Source organism: Oncorhynchus kisutch, linkage group LG13 (genome assembly GCF_002021735.2).
Source record: "Oncorhynchus kisutch isolate 150728-3 linkage group LG13, Okis_V2, whole genome shotgun sequence".
In the NCBI taxonomy this organism is placed as follows: Eukaryota; Metazoa; Chordata; class Actinopteri; order Salmoniformes; family Salmonidae; genus Oncorhynchus; species Oncorhynchus kisutch.
In genome coordinates this window covers 62151262-62174736 of record NC_034186.2, presented here as the reverse complement: position 1 = coordinate 62174736, position 23475 = coordinate 62151262, and the positions used below count along the sequence as shown (strand labels likewise).

Sequence of the window (23475 nt, the reverse complement as noted above, 5' to 3'; positions counted from 1 at the left end):
TCAGTCTCTCGGTCCCAGCTTTGATGCACCTGTACTGACCTCGCCTTCTGGATGATAGCGGGGTGAACAGGCAGTGGCTCGGGTGGTTGTTGTCCTTGATGATCTTTATGGCCTTCCTGTAACATCGGGTGGTGTAGGTGTCCTGGAGGGCAGGTAGTTTGCCCCCGGTGATGCGTTGTGCAGACCTCACTACCCTCTGGAGAGCCTTACGGTTGTGGGCGGAGCAGTTGCCGTACCAGGCGGTGATGCAGCCCGCCAGGATGCTCTCGATTGTGCATCTGTAGAAGTTTGTGAGTGCTTTTGGTGACAAGCCGAATTTCTTCAGCCTCCTGAGGTTGAAGAGGCGCTGCTGCACCTTCTTCACGATGCTGTCTGTGTGAGTGGACCAATTCAGTTTGTCTGTGATGTGTATGCCGAGGAACTTAAAACTTGGTACCCTCTCCACTACTGTTCCATCGATGTGGATAGGGGGGTGTTCCCTCTGCTGTTTCCTGAAGTCCACAATCATCTCCTTAGTTTTGTTGACGTTGAGTGTGAGGTTATTTTCCTGACACCACACTCCGAGGGCCCTCACCTCCTCCCTGTAGGCCGTCTCGTCGTTGTTGGTAATCAAGCCTACCACTGTTGTGTCGTTCGCAAACTTGATGATTAAGTTGGAGGCGTGTGTGGCCACGCAGTCGTGGGTGAACAGGGAGTACAGAAGAGGGCTCAGAACGCACACTTGTGGGGCCCCAGTGTTGAGGATCAGCGGGGTGGAGATGTTGTTGCCTACCCTCACCACCTGGGGGCGGCCCGTCAGGAAGTCCAGTACCCAGTTGCACAGGGCGGGGTCGAGACCCAGGGTCTCGAGCTTGATGACGAGCTTGGAGGGTACTATGGTGTTGAATGCCGAGCTGTAGTCGATGAACAGCATTCTCACATAGGTATTCCTCTTGTCCAGATGGGTTAGGGCAGTGTGCAGTGTGGTTGAGATTGCATCGTTTGTGGACCTATTTGGGCGGTAAGCAAATTGGAGTGGGTCTAGGGTGTCAGGTAGGGTGGAGGTGATATGGTCCTTGACTAGTCTCTCAAAGCACTTCATGATGACGGAAGTGAGTGCTACGGGGCGGTAGTCGTTTAGCTCAGTTACCTTAGCTTTCTTGGGAACAGGAACAATGGTGGCCCTCTTGAAGCATGTGGGAACAGCAGACTGGTATAGGGATTCATTGAATATGTCCGTAAACACACCGGCCAGCTGGTCTGCGCATGCTCTAAGGGCGCGGCTGGGGATGCCGTCTGGGCCTGCAGCCTTGCGAGGGTTAACACGTTTAAATGTCTTACTCACCTCGGCTGCAGTGAAGGAGAGCCCCCCCAGTGAATAGATTCCATTACTGTGTATGGGGACAGCTTCTACACAACTCCTTTAATTGCTCCGACTGTCGAGGCAGACAGGCAGACCTTCCATGCCTTCCCCTACTCTGGGCCTATAATTTACCAGCTGAATGGTATTGGAGTTGGTCTTTGTTCACAATCACACAAACAGTGCTTAAATTCTTCTCCAGCCCATGTAAAACACTGATGAAAATCTCTTTGCTTCGATCAATGTTTAATTTAGATAGTAATAATGCAGGTTTAGTATTGCCAGCGGCTACAGATTCTCTAAAAAATGTTCTGGCATATAAAGCTTTTCAAGTAAATCAATCAAAAATATTTATAAAGCCCTTTTTACATCAGCCAATATTACAAAGTGCTGTACAGAAACCCAGCCTGAAACCCCAAACAGCAAGCAATGCAGATGTCTAAGCATGGTGGCTCTGCAAACTCCCCAGAAAGGCCAGAACCTAGGAAGAAACCTAGAGAGAAACCAAGCTCTGAGGGGTGGCCAGTCCTCTTCTGGCTGTGGCCCTGTGGAGATTATAACAGAACATGGCCAAGATGTTCAAACGTTCATAGATGACCAGCAGGGACAGATAATAATAATCACAGTGGTTGTAGAGGATGCAACAGGTCAGCACCTCAGGAGTAAATGTCAGTTGGCTTTTCATAGCCGATCATTCAGAGTTCGAGACAGCAGGTGTGGTAGAGAGAGAGTCCAAAACAGCAGGTCTGGGACAGGTAGCACGTCCAGTGAACAGGTCAGGGTTCCATAGCCGCAAGCAGAACAGTTGAATCTGGAGCAGCAGCATGACCTGGTGGACTGGGAACAGCAAGGAGTCATCATGCCAGGTAGTCCTGAGGCATGGTCCTAGGGCTCAGGTCCTCCTAGAGAAGAGAGAGAGAAAGAGAGTGAGAGAAAGAAAGAAAGAAAGAGAGAGAAAAGTAGAGAGAGAATTAGAGGGAGCATACTTAAATTCACACAGGACACCGGATGAGACAGGAGAAATACTCCAGATATAACAGGCTGACCCTAGCCCCCCAACACACAAACTATTGCAGCATAAATACTGGAAGCTGAGACAGGAGGGGTCGGGAGACGCTGTGGCCCTGTCCGACGATACCCCCGGACAGGGCCAAATAGGCAGGATATAACCCACCCACTTTGCCAAAGCTCAACCCCCAAACCATTAGAGGGATATCTTCAACCACCAACCTACTACCCTGAGACAAGGCCGAGTATAGCCCATGAAGACCTCCCCCACGGCATGGACCCGAGGGGGGCGTCAACCCGGACAGGAAGATCACGTCAGTGACTCAACCCACTCAAGTGACGCACCTCTCCTAGGGACGGCATGGAAAAACACCAGTAAGCCAGTGACTCAGCCCCCATAACAGGGTTAGAGGCAGAGAATCCCAGTGGAGAGAGGGGAACTGGCCAGGCAGAGACAGCAAGGGTTGTTCGTCGCTCCAGTGCCTTTATGTTCACCTTCACACCCCTGGGCCAGACTACACTCAATCATAGGACCTACTGAAGAGAGCAGTCTTCAGTAAAGACTAAAAGGTCGAGACCAAATCTGCTTCTCTCACATGGATAGGCAGACCATTCCATAAAAAATGGAGCTCAATAGGAGAAAGCCCTGACTCCAGCTGTTTGCTTAGAAATTCTAGGGTCAATAAGGAGGCCTGTGTCTTGTGACAGTAGTGTACGTGTAGGTATGTACGGAAGGACCAAATCGGAGAGATAGGTAGGAGCAAGCCCATGTAATACTTTGTAGATTAACAGTGAAACCTTGAAATCAGCCCTAGCCTCAACAGGAAGCCGATGGCTAGCACTGAAGTACTATGATCAAATGTTCTGGTTCTAGTCAAGATTCTAGCAGCTGTGTTTAAATAAACTTCAGTTAGTGCTAGTGCTTTATCTGGGTAGCCGGAAAGTAGAGCATTGCAGTAGTCTAATCTAGAAGTGACAAAAGCATGGATACATTTTTCTGCATCCTTTTTGGACCAAAAGTTTCAGATTTTTGCAATGTAGATGAAAAAAAGCTGTCCTTGAAATATTCATCAAAAGAGAGGTCAGGGTCCAGAGTAACGCAGAGGTTCTTCACAGTTTTATTTGAGATGACTGTACAACCATCAATATTAATTGTCAGATCCAACAGGAGATCTCTGTGTTTCTTGGGACCTAGAACTAGCATCTCTGTTTTGTCCGAGTTTAAAAGTAAAATATTTGCCGCCATCCATTTCCTTATATCTGAAACACAGGCTTCCAGGGAGTGCAATTTTGGCGCTTCACCATGTTTCATTGAAATGTACAGCTGTGTATCGTCCGCATAGCAGTGAAAGTTAACATTATGTTTCCCGAATGACATCACCAAGAGGTAAAATATATAGTGAAAACAATGGTGGTCCTAAAACGTAACCTTGAGGAACACCGAAATTTACAGCTGAATTGTCATAAGACAAACCATCCACAGAGACAAACTGATATCTTTTCCGACAGATAAGATCTAAACCAGGCCAGAACTTGTCCGTATAGACCAATTTGGGTTTCCAATCTTTCCAAAAGAATGTGGTGATCAATGGTATCAAAAGCAGCACTATGGTCTAGGAGCACAAGGACAGATGCAGAGCCTTGGTCTGATGCCATGTATTATTGTGTTCTCATGAATCCTAAAACAGAGTTATTTGGGCCTGATTCTTTTTACATGCTCCTCTTTATCAACATAAGGAGATAACAGTAAGCCTTTTTAAAATTGCATATGAATTTGAGTTTGTTTGTTTATTCAACCTTTTTTGTGTGTTGCGTTGGGAGGCTAAAATCAGTTGTTGAGGGTGTTAGCCAACAATTGAACCTCTTGTAGTTGTGTGTACGGCAGTGGGTGTATCTCACAGCCAGTCTGTGTCTGAGAAAGTAGTGTGCTCTACAGACAGAAGCCTATGTGATTTTGTGTCAGAGACGATGCTCATGGAAACCACAAGTTGCAGCAGTGCAAACAGAGTGAGTACACAAGTTCTGACATATAGAACACTGCTTGACTCATGATAAGATCAGTAACGTGCATTATTTCTCATTTGATTGTTATTAATATTAAAAGAACAAAGTTGTTTCCGGTTGAGGAGCTCAAAGGACCCCGGCCTGACTGTTTTCTGTGTGATGGAACTGTTCAGGACGACAATACTTCTGCCAGTTCTGGTCCTCTCTCAAGGTAACACAGTTTAATCTAATATTTCAATTATAATTTTTTCTAACCGTATTTTTATTGGAATTTCACAATTTTCACCCATATTAAGAGATACAACAACAGAGACAAAGCACACAAAAAAACCCTCAAAAAACAGCACTCACTTACACATATCTACGCATATATATATATATATATATATATATATATATATATATATATATATATACATACACACACATACATATACATACACTCATGCATATACACATATATACACACACATACATACGTACACCATTTTCCTCTTCCCGCTCGGTGCTTCTCTCACCCCATCCCCATCATTGCGTCTCTCAATACATACATTTTAAACAAACTTACAAACAGAAATTAAACAAAAAATCTCTGTTTAAACCAAGAGGTTAGGTTCCACACATGGAATGTACAGTGTAGTTCTGAAATACATAGATCCCCGCCATTCTAAGAGAATCCTTGCAGCATAATAGCAGATACCTCAGGTTCTAGGTAATTTAGATAAGGTTCCCATACTTCTGGTCTGTTTTAGAATGCAATGTACATGTCAGGCACCCATTCAAATAGTATCTTATGCCAATCTTTAATAGAAGGAACCTTATCACTAATCCACTGTAAAAGGATGTTAATACTTCGACTTTGATTGTATTCAACTATATACTTTTGATGGAAAGTATGACGGATGTACTCTATGTACATCAAACACAGCATCAAATGTATTTTAGAATAGTTTTGAATGAGTTGTTGGATAATACTGAAGATATGCACATCAAAATAGTCGGCAGTGGAGTCACATTTGGTTTTTTATTATGCTTCTACATCACCATATTATTTTATGAATTTCTGTTTGCTGCTTATTCATGTCTGAATGTACAAGAGCATGTCGTTTTATTCTACTTGTTGACAGCACGTGTTGGTGTGTTCAAGCAAATGATAAAATATTCATACAAAAAGGGTCTGACCGTAGTAATGCCAACTAGGTGTAGGCTAAATGCTGCATAATCCTACAGAAGATTACTTTACTTCCCAATGTAAGGTGTTTACTGCGACAAACAATACGATTCATGAAACACTAGCTAGCTAAAATTCAAAGACTGCTTGAAGCAACATAAAAGTGCAGGGAATTCAAACCAATCATAGTCAACAATGATTGGCTGAGGCGTAATTGTTTTTGTATGACTCACTAGTTTGTCACAGAGTGATACATAAACAAAGCGATAGTTCAAAATGAATTGCTTTCTGAGGAGGAGAGCTGTGACATGGGTTAAAGCATGAACAAACTATTATTTTGCTTGACAAAGATGATGCATTATCTGCATCGATTAATTCAACAATGAGCCACAGATGTTATTCATGGCATACCCATCTAACAACTAAATTAACCAATTGAGGCAGTTGATAATAGCTGTTGTGAAAACCAGTGTAAATATAGTGATTTACAGACTCCATATTATATCAGTCTAATGGGACTATTGTGCAGCCACCTTGAAATACCACCAACAGACAGTTTACAAAATGGAAAAGATGATTCTAATTAGAGCCAAATTCAATAACTTGTTTGTAATGTACGTGCCCAGGGCTTCATGTAGAATTGGCAACATGAAGTAGGCTGAAATAACTGATTGGACAGTTGCATGAATACTCCCATCTACACATAACTACAATAATGTTTCATTTATCTTAGTTTAGTTTGTTGTTGTTGTTTGTCATATTTCAGCCTTTCTAAATAAAGACCACTCTGTTCCGGGGAACTTCTCTGGGTCGAGAGAGACTGATGAGCAGCAGACATCCAATCTAAGTGAGTTCCAGTTTTATTTAAATGGTTGGTATTATGCTAAAAAGATCCTCAGAACCCGAGCCTCCAATCAAGCTTCATTTGGTTCCGGAGGCACTGCAATCTACATCGATCTTACTCTCTGAATACCACCCCTAATTCCTTCCTAAACCCCAAATTCCAATCCCTCGTGCCCATCCAGTCAAATTGCTAGGTGCAAAAATAGAGGGATGAATGGGTAAGGTGTCTGTGTGCTTCTTAGAGGGAGGAGACACAACCTCAAGCAACGATCCTGCAGAGAACTTGATTGCTCACAAGTCATTATACAGAGATCGGAATGAGACGAGGCAAAGGCTTTTTTTTTTACTATAATGATACAGGTCACCAGCAATTAAGCCATAGTGAGACGATATTTTCACTGTTCCCAGGGTGATGGTGATGCGTAAGGCTCCACTAGTGCAAAGTGGGAGGAACATCCCACACAAACATAAAATAAAAATAATGGGTCAATTGTCATTCGTGTCATAGAGGATATCAAATGGTCCAGTGGAGTCAGATTATTAAGGAAAATACTATCAATCAGTTATTCAGTTATAATCATACTACACTAACCTGGTTTTCATTCTCTATTTGTTGAACCTCAATGAAGTGCAATTCCATCCACCACATTTAAACAGGGAAAAAAGTGAAGACTGAAGAGTGAAATGCAGTACCAAAGGCTCCAGTGTCACATGGTTTGGAACCACTGAGAGTATTTGGTCCCGTGGTGGTTCTAGAATCAGGTTGGTCGACTTCAGTGTCCCCCTCCGAATTCACCACCCAGTGACATTTCCACAGGACATGACTCACAGGATGTGGCTGCTCTGCTGAACATCTGCAAATAGCACAGAAACCGATTGGCCAACAAACAGCTAGGGCATTCAATGTGTGTGGGTATGTGTGTGTATTATGCTGTACATGTGACTACACTACATGGGGAAATATAAACAGTAATCTGTATTTCACTCTCATATTGATTCTGCATCTCTCCATCCCTCCAGCCATATCTCACCCCCTCAGGCTATCTCAGCACTGCTCTGGGGTTGTCGAGGTGCTCCATCGAGGGCTGTGGAGGCCAGTGACCTTTGACCTTGGGTCTGCAGAGTGGGCCAAAGTGGTGGAGGACATATGTACCAACCTGAGCTGCGGGGCAGTGTACGAGCGCCGACAGAATGGCACAGCTACATTAAACTACTCCAGCTCAACGTGTCTGAGCCAGTGTGTCTACAGAGACCTACTGGTGGAGAACTGTACAGAGCTCTCATACACAGACTGCTCTAACCTGACTGAGATAACCTGTGGTAAGACCGTCATTGCAAAGCTTATGCTTGGAACGGCAAGCATCTTGAGCAACCACAAACACGTTGTTGCAGTAACGCCTGCAAATTGCATGCAATGGAGAGCCATCGTATGGGCTCTCCAAGTGTTTTGTGGACGCTTTGCAACAAGTTCCTCCTTCCAGCGCGATTCCATTTTCAAGCTGCTTTTTAATGATGAGTGAGGCCCAGCTTCTACCGAGGTTAACTGATTATCTATGAACTGATTGGTTGATCTGTCCATTCCTCAGGGCACCAGGCCGTGCGATTGGTTGGAGGCTCACACCACTGTGAAGGACGGGTGGAGTTGTGGAGAGAGGAAAAATGGGGAACGGTGTGTGACGATAGTTGGGACCTGAGAGATGGGGGCGTGGTCTGTGCTCAATTGGGCTGTGGCCCTGCCCTAAATGTGAGTGGGCAGGACGGGTCCTTTGAAGCGGGTGTTGGTCTGGTTCTCTTAGATGAGGTGAACTGTGGGGGGAGCGAGAGGAACCTATGGGAGTGTCCCTCCCTGGGGACAGTCAACGACTGTGGACACAAAGAGGACGCTGCAGTGGTTTGTTCAGGTAAGCCTGCAGCTATAATATTATCATTGTCAGTTACTGGTTTACTGTTCTCCTTAGATTGGTCTGAATACGGATAGTGCAGTAATAACATGTTAAACACATTACCATGACTGAACATCCGGTGTCTTGGTGGCGAACCAAGTCCCCATCATCATAACGCTGATTTTCAGCATGCTAAACGCTGTCGACAATCAGGGTTCTGATGATTGCGAATCAAGAATGATTTGGCTCCTGACCTTATCAGCATGTCTGAATGGATAGCAGAGTCTCAGTCACGCTCAACACTGATACTGACGAACAAGCTTCAAATCCTCCTACAGTAATGCAGAGATCAGGTGATGTGAAAGGTCATAAGCCGAAAAGAGACAGCTGCTTTGCATATTAATTATTGTTATTTTTATTAACGGGAAAAGAAAATGAAACACACAGGCAGCACAAAAACACACAGGCCAAAGTAATGCATGTCACTCAGAAAGTAGACAAACCATGTCAACCCATAGCTCTGTCTGAGGAAGACCCTCAATGAAAGATGTTCAACCTGGGAGCCAAGTTCAAGAGTTCCTTGGTGAGAACACATCCAAACTGCCTTGACCTCAACATAACAACAGTTGTTTGGCACTTCCATGGGTTTTAAATCTTGCATCTAAATGAACCATTTTTTTGGACCATGTTTAAAAAAAAAATCTATCATTATTTATTACAAAAAAAACACAAGGGGTAACATTAAAGTAATAGAACATGAAGGATAAACAATACCGCATCAAGACACTATCAAACATGTATCAGTCTTTCCACAACAGAGCCATCCTTATGTGTGAGGGAACGTGTGCATGATAGTGATATAAAATATATGTCATAGTTTCCTTTTTCATGATCACAATCATGTGAAATCCAATCCCTCCAAGATCCCCCCACAGTTCCCCAATAGCTGTCCCTCAACCATTCGTCCCCCCCCCCCCAACTCCAATGCACCAACAACCAAGAGAATGAACTAAAGAGAAAGAGAGGAAGAGACAGAAGAAAACAGCAAGCAACAATGCAAATTATTTCTTTTTTAAATACTACATTTAAAACAAAGGACATCAAGAACAACTGAAATCATAACAGCAATGCCTACTTTATATGTTTGTGTGCATGTCTGGCACTATTACATGTATGTGTTATGTGTTCTTGTATGTGTTCATTTGAATGAGAGTGTGTGTATATGCATGTGTACAAACACCTTCACGGCATCAGCCTCAGGCAAACCGGCATTAGTTGTAAAAACACTGCCACTTAGTGTCATTCACATGTACTTTCATTATGTTTTATTTTGACTTTTTTTCTCCTTTATCTTTTGACCATCATTCTCTCTCTCACACAGCAACTCCACTCCCACTTGTCTCCAGTTCCACATACCAACCATCAGCTTCCCTCAGACCATTCCATCTATCTCTGCTGCCCACCCACTTCGTGTTTCTATGCAACACATATCTTTCAACTATGCTATGATGTTTAATGTACAATTTCAATCTATCTAATCGAATAGAATCTACAGATTGCGAGTTGAAGATAATTGACTGACCCGGTCTCTCCAGATCTCCTAACAGTACTACTTCTAGGGTCAGTTTTAGATCAATGCTATGCATTTTCAGCCATTCCTGAACCTGAGAGCAGAAACAGACTACCTGAGGGCAATACCAAAATAAATGGTCTATTGATTCTGTATCTTCACAACAAAATCTGCAGAGCTTCGATGATTTTATGCCCCAAATATTCAACATTTTGTTAGTGGCAAGAATTCTATATAATAATTTTAGTTGAAAAGCACGAAGTCTTGAATCTTGCGTTGTTTTATATATCAACTCATACACCCTGTACCATGGAATCAGTACATCAAAAATCTCTTCGCAACTATTTTGCAATCTGTATGGCACAGTTGTCCTCAAATGAAACTGGTATACTTTCCTATTTATGCTATTTTTATTCCTCCGCCAGTTTGTATCCTTTATATTGGGCAGACAGACCAGTTCCCTACCTCCTCCCTCTGCCACCTGCCTCCTCCAGTTTGTATCCTTTATATTGGGCAGACAGACCAGTTCCCTACCTCCCCCAGCTGCCACCCGCCTCCTCCAGTTTTGATCCTTTATATTGGGCAGACAGACCAGTTCCCTACCTCCCCCAGCTGCCACCTGCCTCCTCCAGTTTTGATCCTTTATATTGGGCAGACAGACCAGTTCCCTCCCTCCTCCAGCTGCCACCCGCCTCCTCCAGTTTTGATCCTTTATATTGGGCAGACAGACCAGTTCCCTACCTCCCCCAGCTGCCACCCGCCTCCTCCATTTTTGGGGCAATGCTGTAATCAATTGGTTGCACTCTTGGATTGAGCAGACCTTCCCGAACAACTCCATGAAGGACATAACTCTACCATTACAATATCATTTAAGAACAAAATACCCTTTTCAAACATCTTTCCCATAAATACAGGTATTTTATCAACCAGCACATTAGTTGACCATGCACATCAGAACACCTCAAGTCATTTATTATGTAGGCCTACTCAGAAGGCTACATCCATCAATCTGGGAGTCCTACACATTTCAAGTACATTTTTTAAGAAACACACACATCCCTTGCAGTAATTGCCAAATGACTGACTGCAATGTCTAACTCTTGAATAAGAGTCAGATATTAGTTCAGTAGATCATTAGATACACAGATGGACAAACACAACACCTCTTGGATTTTCAATTTTTGAGCAAATGTTTTTGTTAAACAAACCTTTTCCCCGTCTTTCAAACAAGAGTGCCTTGATTACTCAGGAGAAGTGAGCCATGCATCTGTTATACATTCTAGTTCTCTAACACCCCTAGGACTTTTCCATTTCCCTGACAGGAATTCCATCTCAACCAGGCAACGAGACGTCAGAACAGAACACCCAGACTTCAACCACAGGTACATTCAATAGATGCTGACACACATGACCCTCCATCTGTGTAATAATACACCAAGAGTGTCTGCTCTGCTCATTAGAACATGTCAAGAAGAATTTGTTATCTAGTCTGTACTCTGCACTATGATTTGTTCTTGTTTCCAGCAGGCTCAGTTCTACTAGTCACCAGTGCAGAGAGCCGGTCCTCTCCTCCTGTAGCTGCTGTCTGGGGCTGCATCGCATTGTCTATAGCCCTCCTCCTCACACTCCTCTCCAATGCTTCACTCTTCCTGTCTTACAGGAGGAGAGCTGGTGAGTCATTGTTTTTCTCCATTGCCTCAGACTCAACTGTCACTCTCCCCATTTGTTCACACCAACAACAACAAACATGCTATCATCAATGAGCAGTAATTAACACTGAGAAACTGCTTTGTCTGAAGGGTATTACATATTCTTCTCAATGGTTTGCCAATTATGATAATACAACAACACAATGCAATGTGATTCAATACAGTACACAAAGCAAATCACTCAACTGGAACAGTATTCATACCCCTGGGTTGGTTGATTGCTCATTAAGAGAGTCTCACCACCAGTGTTGTTTTCACACCAACTTAAAAAAGCAGCATATTTTATTTCACAGGGATGATAATGCTTTGAATATGTGCCATATGTGACGGTGGTCTAATTAAAATATTTAATTGGTTTTGAGATGTATTGTCCTTTTTTTCTTGTCCAACATCAAAGACAACAAAGGCCAACAAATCTATTATCCTAGTTTCGGGAAAGATGAGTTTCAAAGGCAAAACTTTCCCTTCATTACTAGCACTTCTGGTTCACCAAAGACAAGATGGCCGTCTGCTGTCCATCCAGTCTCAACACACTGACCGAGGGGAGAGAGTCAACCTCCTCACAGTCACCACAGACACAGCTGATTACAGTGAGTTCCTACTGATGCACTTGTCCTCTCTGTGCCCATTAGTTATTTGCAATTTCAGGAAATGTCTTATTAGTTCAAGTGTCCCATTTGTCAGAATACATTTTCTCTATGTGACCTTTCATGCAGCTCCACAGTACCTTTCCCAACAACCCACTCAGAATGACACCGATGCCTCATGTGACTCTGACTATGAAAACTATGACTTCAATGACAAACCCTCTGTTGCCATGGCTACTGCACTTGGTCAGTTCATCTTCATAGTTTTGGATAAATAGTGCAATTCTAAAAGAAAAAAAGATGGGAAGTGACACATGGCTATTAAGGGAGAAAGTGGTCCAAGGACTTGCTCACAGTGCCAACCAAATGGTCTTTTATGTTTTCATTAGTCAGGGTCCTTGACAATGGAGTAAGCACAAGCAGAGAGCCATGTGAAACCACGCAGACAGCAGAGACTTCTGACGCTCCTGAGAAATATAATATTGTTGCTGAGACAATCAACGGCATTGAGAGAAAAAACCCTGCCACCCAAAGTCGTAAGTTACTGTCGGGTTGGGTGAACCAGATTTTTACCATGATCATATTGTGTCCATGTCCGACAGGTTTCTTCTTAGTCTTAAAAGGACATAATGTCCACTTAAAATCTGAGACTTTTCTACAACCGTTTGCAGGACAAGGAATCAGAAAAGGTATAATTTGCTGAAACTTGCCATGGTGACAGAAAAGATGAATAAGAGCCCTATCGTAACATACTAACACTAACAACCATTTGTATGTCCAGTGCATTCGCTGGTGTCATCCAGCACGTCTTCTGGGGAATGCTATGAGAACATTGAGACACTGGAGAAGGAGCTGCTGGACTCAGGTCAGTCCAAAATGCTCAATGGCAAATGCTGCAACAGACTCAGTCAGTGCATCTATGAAATCCATTCTCATGAATCAATGATAACAGAGTAACTGTGTGGAATGCTAACCACCCATGTCCAGATTTGAGAGAAACTGCCCTCACAGACTTGATCTGTGGAAGAGAGCCATCCTTGGGATCGAGTAGCAGTACATCATCAGGGGAATCCTACTACAACGTGGGGATGGCAGTGGAACAGCATCTACAGTCAGGTCCGTTCAAGTCAAATACACAGGAACAACAACACACAATTCATCTGGCTGTGTCTAAACACTGGATGGGGAAGACACAACAGCAAAGGCTTTTTGCACTACAGAACAGTACATGAAAGTATTGTCTTGAAAGTTTTGGGGAGAAAGTATGTAGATTCGTAATTACTTCATTGGGAGCACATTTTCTCATTTTCTCCTCAGAGAACACCTATACACATTCCCCTGTGCAATCAACCAGTGCACACCAGGATCAGCAACAGCCTGTGAACAGCAACTGCCACCTACCGAGCAGTCAAAATCAAGGTACCTGATATTTCTGATGAGTCTGTGCATGTGTGTTTCAAAGGTGGACAGAATTTCCATTGAACCGTGTAATGTTCCCTGCAGAGACTAATTCTCAGTCTCCTTTCTTGTGTCATATTGTGTTTCAAAACCTGCCAAATGAATTTGACGCCACCGGTGTAATCTCTGAAAGAAACAGAACAAATCATATTCAAAGGTTTCTCTAAGTTTATAAGCCAATGTGATTTCAAGTTGTGTCAAAACTCAATTCAAAGAGCTAAGGTAGTCTGGCAGATGGAGCCATTGGGTATGGGGCATAAACATCTGTGAGGATTTAAATTGTACTTAATTCCTTTAGTTTTCGCCAGGTTTACTATCACAGTGAATAATGGAAAGGGTAGTATTTCTGGCAGGCACATGCTTGAATCCAACAGAGGGAGGGAGAGAGAGTTGAAGAGAGAGACGGTCCTCATTCAGATGGAGGACATTGCCTGGCTCTGTTTTTCACTCTAATCTGCCATTAAGCTATGGAGAGCTACACCTCAGAATGACAGAGTCAATTAGATTACAGACACTAATATCCGTTATAGACAGACTTTAAGGTATTTTGCCTGTATTTTAATTTATTTATCTGGCAATGTTTTACAGACCCAATTCACAGTCCCATTTTTACCACATTCTTGCCGAGATAAGCCTTTTATATCTCCCATGCACATGCCGGCATAATTAGGAGTGGGAGTAGATGTGGGTGGATGTCTGTTTTAATAAATCAATTAAATATACACCATCACAAAGAAATCCATAATGAATGAGTTTTTTGGCAGGTCCTAAGAAACATTATAGGACCAATACAATTGATTTTCAAAATAATAGAATGCCATATTTTGAGTTTAATGATGTTTACTGGTCTGTGCAGCCGATAGGCTACATGGCTGTGCCATGCATATAAAATCAAGTTATTTTGTTCCTTAAACAGACAAGACACTTGGGCTACACTGATCACAGTCAACACACATATCTTTTTTTAGTAGGCTGAGAATATAATGAAATATAACAGAATAAAAGACATCATATTTTTCCCACACAACTTGCATCACAGCAACGTGTAGAACAGCTGTCATATAAAAAAAGTGATTTTGAAACAGAGCCCAAGGCAAGCCCATGCTTTTTTCATCCACGTTTCATCTATTTTCTACCCTCCCTCCACTTTGATAGGGAGCAGGCGTAGGGTCTTACATTGAGAGTATCTTCATCATGATACTGATAGAGAATAATAGCAATCTATATTTTCAAAAGCATGATTCTCCTGTTCATATTTCACAACCTCTGCAGGCTTTTGGAGTTGCCTATACGCTATTGAGCATAATAGGCCTACGCTTGATTTAAGGCACATTACTGCATGCTAAATGTTTCTAATCAGTGATAGATGAGCAAACAAATAGATGAGTTACCACCTCTACTTATTTGCCCAGACAGAGAATTAACCAAATATACAGATGGAGTCAGTTAAACAAAATCACATTGACAAGTCACATGCTTTCAGTTGGGAGTAGGTCTAGGCTGCTATGCGACTGTGAGTAAAGAGGAGTGCTTTTCTCTGCTCATACAGGAGTAATTAAGCCCTAGTTCTCTAATTGTGATTTTTATGTACGTATTATTTATGACTTCATTTCAATTTATTAGGGGGTGCTGCAGCACTATTAGGGGGTGCTATACCACTATTTGCTGTGGCTATGCCGTTCATGCAAAGGGGTGATTGAAATGTTCAAACATTGATGCATTACGATTAAGGGTAGGTTCCCTTGAGAAAGATTAAGCCTAGTCCTTGACATTAAGTCATGTTCAATGGAGGCACCAGGTACACATATTCCCCTACATGGATCACAACTGTGCAGTAGATTCTAGAGTCATGTACTGTCTGTAATGTACATTGCCTTCATAAAGTAGTCATACCCTTTGACTTATTCCACTTTGTTACAGTCTGAATTCAAAATGGATAAAACAAATTAAAAACACATACCCCATAATGACAAAAGTGAAAACATGTTTTTAGAAATATATATATACATATATATTTTTTAAATAAATAAATATCTATTTAAATAAGTATTCACACCCGAGTTAATACATGTTAGAATCACCTTTGGCAGTGATTACGGCGGTCGGTCTTTCTGGGTAAATCTCTAAAATCTTTGCAACACCTGGATTCTACAATATTTGCACATTCTACTTTTTTAAATTATTCAAGCTCTGTCAAGTTGGTTGTTTATCATTGCTAGACAGCCATTTCTATAAGGGCACAAGGCGAGACCCAGATGCAGACACAGGAGGCATAAAGTTTGAGTCTTTGATATTTATTAATAATCCAAAAGGGGTAGGCAAGAGAATGGTCGTGGAGAGGCAAAAAGTCAAAACCAGTTCAGAGTCCAGGAGGTACAGTGTGGCAGGCAGGCTCGAGGTCAGGGCAGGCAGAATGGTTAGGCAGGTGGGTAAAGTCCAGAAAACAGGCAAGGGTCAAAACCGGGAGGACTAGTAAAAGAGAATAGAAAAGGCAGGACCACAGGGAAAACACACTGGTTGACTTGGAACATACAAGACGAACTGACGACAGACAGAAAACACAGGTTTAAATACCCAGGGGAAAATGGGTGACACCTGGAGGGGGTGGAGACAAGCACAAGGATAGGTGAAACAGATCAGGGTGTGACAATTTCCAAGTCATGCTATAGATTTAAGCCAATTTAAATCAAAACTGTAACTAGGCCAATGTATATTTTGCCTTGTTTTAGGTTTTTGTCCTGCTGAAAGGTGAATTTGTCTCCCTGTGTCTATTGAAAAGCAGACTGAACCAGGTTTTCCTCTAGTATTTTGCCTGTGCTTGGCTCTATTCTGTTTATTTTTATCCCAAAAAAAACTCTCTACTCCTTGCTGATGACAAGCATACCCTTAACATGATGCAACCACCATACTTGACTAAATTAAGAGTGGTACTCAGTGATGTGTTGGATTTGTCCCAAACATAACACTCTGTATTTAGGACATAAAGTTAATTTCTTTGTCACATGTTTTGCAGTTTTACTTTAGTGCCTTATTGCAAACAGGATGCATGTTTTGAAATATATTTATTCTGTACAGGTTTCCTTTTTTCCCCCATTTAGGTTAGTATTGTGGAGTATGTTGTTAATCTATCCTCAGTTTTCTGCCATCACAGTCATTAAACTCTGTAACTGTTTTAAAGTTACCATTGGCCTCATGGTAAAATCCCTTAGCGGTTTCCTTCCTCTTCGGCGGAAGTAGGAGTAGGAAGGATGTATGTTTGTAGTGACTGGGTATATTGATACACCATCCAAAGTGTAATGAAAAACTTCACTATTCTCAAAGGGATATTCCATGTGTGCTTTTTTATTTTTACCCATCTACCAATAGGTGCCCTTCTTTACGAGGCAATGGAAAACCTTGAATGTCTTTGAAGTTGAATCGGTTTGAAGTTCACTGATTTACTGAGGGACCTTACAGATAATTGTGTGTGGTAGTCATTCAAAAATCATGTTGAACACTATTATTGCACATAGTGTTGCTACAAACATAATTCCACTTTGACATTATGGGGTATTGTGTGTAGGCCAGTGACACAACATCTAAATGGAATCCATTTTAAATTAAGGCTGTGTAACCACATAATATGGAAAAGTCAATGGGTGTAAATACTTTCTGAAGGTATTGTAGATGCAAATTTCTGAAAACATGTAGCTTATTGTGGATGTATGTAGATGGTAATGTGAGTCTTTTATACAGAAGATTCAAGCAGCTCATCTTCCTCTGAGCTTTATGAGAACATAGAAGTCCAAGATGAAGAGGGGATTGGTGATGCTACCGTGAAGGAAGTCCCGGACCAGTCTCTTTCTGACAGTGACTACGATGACATAACAAATTACTAGCCTTTCATCAAACATAGCAGTGAAATGAGAACTATAAAACAGATTCATTTACATATTAGCAGTTGTTATTATCCAGAAAGACAAACAGGAGCAATTTTGTTTAATTGCCTTGCTCAAGAGCGCAGACATATTTTTTTCTCTCACCTCGTTAGCGTGTGGATTCAAACCAGCGACCTTTCGGTTACTGGCCCAACAGTCTTAACCACCTTCGCTTCTCCACTGCACAGAATGACCAGCATTGTGAACAAACAGCACTGTCACTGATATTGATTCATACGGTGACCTGAGCCACACAACGCACAGTCAAACTTTTTAAACTTGAAATTCAATTGTGTTAATATTATCAAGGAGAAAAAGCAACAAAAATGAAGTGCATACAACATTTATTCAACTAAGACTTGATGTGAATAGCCTAGTGTATAAACGCATATGCAGATGCTTTGTACATAATATGAGCACATGTTTTGCAATCCAAAATATCTACTTCTGACTAGGCTATCACAACAAATGTCTTTGGAAGTTAAGCTTTTTTTTGGGGTGGGGGGGCTTCCCTAATGAATGAATTAGTAGATATTTAATCAACTATCCACAGACTACTTAATTTGATTATGATTCATTTATAAAGTATCAACTACTAGACTGTCAGAGTGAAGTGATTATTTTATGTTCGAGCACAGATGCAACAGGAAAGGTTTGGGTCATTTAACTTCACACTAACCTCACCTTCATACTATACACAATACATGAATGGTAAGATCAGAAATCCCTTAAAACAGAGAACACATTTGACTCAAAGGGACAGAAGAGGAAATAAACAAAAGGACAAGGGAATTAGAAACTAAGACAGAAGGAAAGGCTACAGAAAAGCATGTAACAGCATTGTATATGAAATACTACCAGATAATGGAATGTCTTCATTACTATTTTTATTTTATACATAAAAGACTCTATTCAATTTAGCCTCATCTTTCCTAAGTACCGTTTTCACACAAGTATGGTCTGGCATATACCTGCTCTTAAAACTGAGCTAGCTAAAATCACATCTCTAAAGATAGCAGAAGACCTACCTTGTTCATTTACATTTAAACCCAGAACACACTAAATGTAATGCAGAGAAAGACCTACATCATTCTCAAGGCAGAAAAATGTGTGTTGGGATGTCTATAACAAGAGGACATTGGTTTTCAAGTAACTGCAAAGTGATGGTGTGTGTGTGATAGAGAGAAGGCTGTCATACTTCATGCTTCCCACAGACCCACTTGAGCTGGTGCTGTTCTCTCAGGTCTGTGAGGTCTCGAGCAGAGTGCCAGCTACACTGGCAGGCGTACGCCCGCGCCCCTTTTCTTCTCCTCAGCTTAGCCCGCAGCTTCTGACAGTCTGGCATGTTGTTCCTGCAGAGATACAAAGAGACAAGGCTGGTTAGCTAAGCAATGAGCAGTAGGTGAATATCTCTCACAGTATTGGCATGTAGAGTTATAGATAGGTTAGTAGTACTAAATTCACAAAGTACTTGATTATTTAAGTTGGTCATGTGCATGGAACAAAACCAGCCTCCAAGAACCCCTGAAAGATTGTGGAATGATTGGAAACATCACACATATTCAAGAGTTAACCTGCAATTTACAGCTGAAGGAATTCATCTGAGTGGAAGCATCATTTGCACAATACATTACGTTGCATTTAACAAGCACATTTGAATGATAAATGAATCCCCATGTCTTGTAGAGGATCCCTGGGCTCTCAGACACTTAGTAACCTCTATACTTCAGCACAAAGCCTGAAACCACCCAAGTGTCCACCAGAACAGATAATTAGTTCACTGCTGTGATAACACCGACAGCAAAACCCACATGCTTGGAACATGCACCAAAACACCAACAACATTGTGGTTGAGATAGCCTTCTTTGTTTTTCTATTTTAAAATGTTTTTCTCCCATATGAGCACAGCCCTTCTGTCTGTTGTCTTTCTTAGTTTGCATTTCAAGTGAACTCTCACCAATTGTATCAAATTCATGTAGCCTAGAATAATTGAATTACTGTCTTGGTGTTAAGAGCACCAAATACCCATGCCTGCATACTCACACCGCTACTGCTATGAGGTCTTCCACTTCACTTCCTTAACTAAGCTTAAGTGTCAGTCTTTGTTATCATGGGCAAGCTCTCTGTCAGTGAAACAACACAATATTGAACCATTTTACATTAAGAATCAAATGAAGACTATTCCAGTTTATTTTCACGAAGTCCCAAAATAAAAAGGTTTACACTGCCCTCTTCTGTTCAAATCTGAGAAATTTGGGATTTTGTTTTCTGTATCAACTTCCAACTTGTTTCAAGATAATAACAATATTTAAATTCCGCAAATAGTTTGTTACCCCATAAAGATACATCGGGCCCAATGAGAGGTTGCTCACCTGAAGAAGAGGTACTCACAAGAGGGGTCCCATTCATGATTGTCAAACATGGCCACCCGAAAGTCACAGGAGATACATCTCAGCTGATCACACGACCTGTCAGCACATGTTACATGTTAAACAGTGAGTCAAATTAAAATGTGATCCATGCTTTTACACACACAATTACAACAGGGTTCCCCAACTGACGGCCCTTAGGTGATTTTATTTGGTCCCCCGCATTTTTTGAGCAAAATAAATAAATACATTTTATCATTTTATTGTTGGACATAAGACTGTAAAAACACCAGCAAATCAGCACCAACCAAGTGATTTTAATTTAGGAAATCTGTTCCAAAGAATTCCCACGCATAATATAGAGAGATACAGTATGTGATCATACACAAATGAAAGCAGGGTTTGAAATTAGTCTGTTGTAGTTAAATATTATATCGGTTTGGGGTTCTTGCAATCAAATTGCAGTTGACTAATTATCCGTAATTATGTTCTGGCCTCCTGACCATCCTCTCAAGAAAAAAAATGGCCCTCGGCTGAATCCAGTTGATGATCCCTGCACTACAATTAAACAGCACTTTTACCTTTGTGAAACAGCTGTTCCTACACCATTTGCAATGGAGCTTCCACCAAGGAAAACTGGGCAGCACCTGCTCACATAAGAACAAATGGAGATCAAAAGAGAGCTTTTATCAAATACATGCTCACTACTAGATTTTATGGCTCCCTGTGAATTACCATTTTGGTCTGCCTAAAATAATGACAACTGTAACACATACAATTACATTGACTGCATGGAACAGAGATATACAGATGTCTTAGATAACATTTACTGAGTTTCAATTATAACGTCATATGAACACATTTACTTTTTGCAGTATACCACAGCCAGATTTTATGATTCAACAGGCTGCAACACAAAATAAACCGTTGTCGGCAGGATTCGAACCTGCGCGGGAAGATCCCAATAGATTTCTAGTCTATCGCCTTAACCACTCGGCCACGACAACTGCCTACATGTTCGAAGACTCAGCCAGGACAACTAACTATGTTTGCATGAATAAGTTATGTTTTTTTATAGGGTTGTGAGAAAACTTACTTTCTTGTGGACTGTGGCAATGTCTTCGTCATTTTAGGAAGCTGTCCAGTCTGCAAATGTGTAGAGTTAAGCAAATATGAGACCAACCAACTACGGGCCAGCCCTTTTGCAATGTAACGTTAGCTAATGCATTGGAGTCAGAAGGACAAAAATGATAGCAACCTTTCCATTGGAAACAGGCTAAAAACAATCAAACATAGCCTCATATTTATCTCATTATAGCTAGCTAATACATCCGTGTGATATCCAGACAGCTAACTTTAGCTAGCTACTACTACTGGACAGTAGATGCTGTTAGCAACAACAACAAAAAACTGCATTCAACATTGCAAGGCGATGTAGCTAAGGTTATTTACTCACGTTTAGCGCAAAGGAATCGAAATCATCGTCAAGTATGTCCTCAAGAAGGGCATCTATATCTTCGCTGTCCGTTTTTCTGGGTGTATCGTCAGTGGTGCTGACGGTGTGAAGCGAGGAACAGTTTTAGCAAGCTAACGTTACATAGCTAACTACGTGATTTAGCTAACATGCTTGATGGAATAACAATGCATTTTAGGAAGGCTGGCGTTTGCAACTATGTTACATAGCTATCGTCGTTAGTTACGTTGCATAAGCTTCCACTGTGTCAGTCATGGTCAACAACTTGATTTGCTAACCTTGCTTCCATTCCCCCGTACTAACGTTAGCTATCGTTAACACTTGCATTTTACTACGCACCAGTGTTTTCTTTCTTTCCCAGTTTGCGTTAAACATTTCCCAGCCGTCGATAAATCTGAGGGAGCTTGAAGTTGTGGCGTCAATGAAACATTGCGACAGAACTTGGTTTCAACCTCATCTAGCAATTCGTCCAAATCGTCCGCCATAGCTTCAGGGTACTGCTGCTTATTGACTGTTGTCATGAAAAGGAGTGCTTGATTGACAGGCGTAACCTAATTTCAAGTAAGTAAAGATTGATACCGTGTAGCTAGCGATTTATGTGTAGTGATACAATAACAGATACTGGCTATCTATGATACAATGTAAACGCCTGGGCATTACCAATCACAGGAGAAAAATATCACGTTGTCGGCAGGATTCGAACCTGCGCGGGAAGATCCCAATGGATTTCTAGTCCATCGCCTTAACCACTCGGCCACGACAACTGCTGATTCTTTTGAAGACAAAAAACGGTAATAGCCAACATAAAATTACAAATATATCAGAAACTGACTGATATTATGTTTTAGCAAAACTCAAATGACGTTGGTAACCATTTTTTCCCAGGCTGTATCACAACCGTTTATCAAAAGTGTTGGAAAACTTGTCAATAATCAATTGACTGGCTTTCTTGATGTCTATTCTCTCTGGTATGCAATCTGGTTTTTTCGGCTCAGGTTATGGATGTGTCACTGCAACCTAAAAGGTCCTCAGTGATGTCACCATTGCCCTTGATTCTAAGCAATGTTGTGCTGCTATTTTTATTGACTTGGCCAAAGCTTTTGATACGGTAGACCATTCCATTATTGTGGGCGGCTAAGGATTATTGGTGTCTGAGGGGTCTTTGGCCTGGTTTGCTAACTACCTCTCTCAAAGAGTGCAGTGTAAAAAGTCAGAAAATCTGCTGTCTCAGCCACTGCCTGTCACCAAGGGAGTACCCCAAGGCTCAATCCTTACTTATTGTTTAAACAGAAAACAAAAGGAGATTGGTGGCACCTCCTAGTGGTTAAATCGTTGGACTTGTAACTGGAAGTTTGCCAGTTCAAATCCCCGAGCTGACAAGGTACAAATCTGTCGTTCTGCCTCTGAACTGGCAGTTAACCCACTGTTCCTAGGCTGTCACTGAAAATAAGAATTTTTCTTAACTGACTTGCCTAGTTAAATAAAGGTAAAATAAAATAAATTTGGGAGGAGGAGCTTGTGGTAATGGCTGGAAGCGGAATCAGTGGAATGGTATCAAATGCATCAAACACATAGTTTGATTCCATTCCAGACATTATTATGATTATATATATATATATATTATTATTATTATATCCTCCCCTCAGCAGCCTACACTGATATAAAATTATCATAGCATTATAAAGAGAACATTGGTGCAAACTGTTAGTACAGAAATATCTGTTCAGAGCAAAGAAAAACAGTATGTTCCCTGACCGGGAATCGAACCCGGGCCGCGGCGGTGAGAGCGCCGAATCCTAACCACTAGACCACCAGGGACCAGTTGTATAGCTCATGTCAACGCTTCGAACTTAAAAGAAACAAAGCTTAGCAATGCTGCCACAAGCCCCACAATGGAAAGAACTAGGATTGTAATTGCTTTCTGATTGGTCTGTGAACTTATTGTAAGGGCAACCTGCAAATGAAAAAATAATACACAAATCCTTGAGCACCACTGGAAACTTTAAAAGAGTATATATCAGCACAGAGGAACTCTCTGGGGGTCCAATTTAAAACATCCACATGCAGTATACAGTTTGTTTACATACCAAAACAAGCACACAATGAGAATAGAACACACTCACCTGTCACTCTGAGGTGAACC

General features: G+C 41.6%; 2 protein-coding genes and 3 non-coding genes across 12 annotated transcripts; 1 reads left to right on the top strand and 4 right to left on the bottom strand.

Moving 5' to 3' along the window:
• Positions 1-4245: 4245 nt before the first annotated feature.
• LOC109901719 (T-cell differentiation antigen CD6) lies at positions 4246-18095 on the top strand. 8 transcript variants are annotated; one of them, XM_031786836.1, is made up of 14 exons: positions 4246-4354; positions 4474-4562; positions 6289-6369; positions 7386-7685; positions 7952-8266; positions 11141-11200; positions 11346-11489; positions 12004-12117; positions 12244-12360; positions 12504-12650; positions 12896-12979; positions 13102-13230; positions 13432-13533; positions 17308-18089. In XM_031786836.1, the coding sequence occupies exons 2-14, from the start codon at positions 4511-4513 to the stop codon at positions 17448-17450; spliced, it is 1788 nt and encodes a 595-aa protein (XP_031642696.1). In that variant the 5' UTR covers positions 4246-4354; positions 4474-4510; the 3' UTR covers positions 17451-18089. The 8 variants fall into 8 exon arrangements, with proteins under 8 accessions (XP_031642696.1, XP_031642693.1, XP_031642697.1 ...); XM_031786833.1 differs by having other exon boundaries at positions 11343-11489; positions 13096-13230; XM_031786835.1 differs by having other exon boundaries at positions 4247-4354; positions 4452-4562; positions 11343-11489; positions 17308-18095.
• On the bottom strand, positions 17494-22021 carry cfap418 (cilia and flagella associated protein 418). The gene is made up of 6 exons (XM_020498015.2): positions 21672-22021; positions 21315-21411; positions 20955-21004; positions 20440-20505; positions 19862-19957; positions 17494-18841 (listed from the first exon to the last, which is right to left on the bottom strand). Exons 1-6 carry the CDS (start codon positions 21851-21853, stop codon positions 18682-18684), a joined length of 651 nt encoding a protein of 216 aa, XP_020353604.1. The 5' UTR covers positions 21854-22021; the 3' UTR covers positions 17494-18681.
• Positions 20784-20865, bottom strand: trnas-aga (transfer RNA serine (anticodon AGA)). Its single transcript has one exon. It is a non-coding gene; the product is annotated as a tRNA-Ser (tRNA).
• On the bottom strand, positions 22015-22096 carry trnas-aga (transfer RNA serine (anticodon AGA)). Its single transcript has one exon. It is a non-coding gene; the product is annotated as a tRNA-Ser (tRNA).
• Positions 22097-23078: 982 nt separating this feature from the next.
• On the bottom strand, positions 23079-23150 carry trnae-cuc (transfer RNA glutamic acid (anticodon CUC)). Its single transcript has one exon. It is a non-coding gene; the product is annotated as a tRNA-Glu (tRNA).
• Positions 23151-23475: the final 325 nt, after the last annotated feature.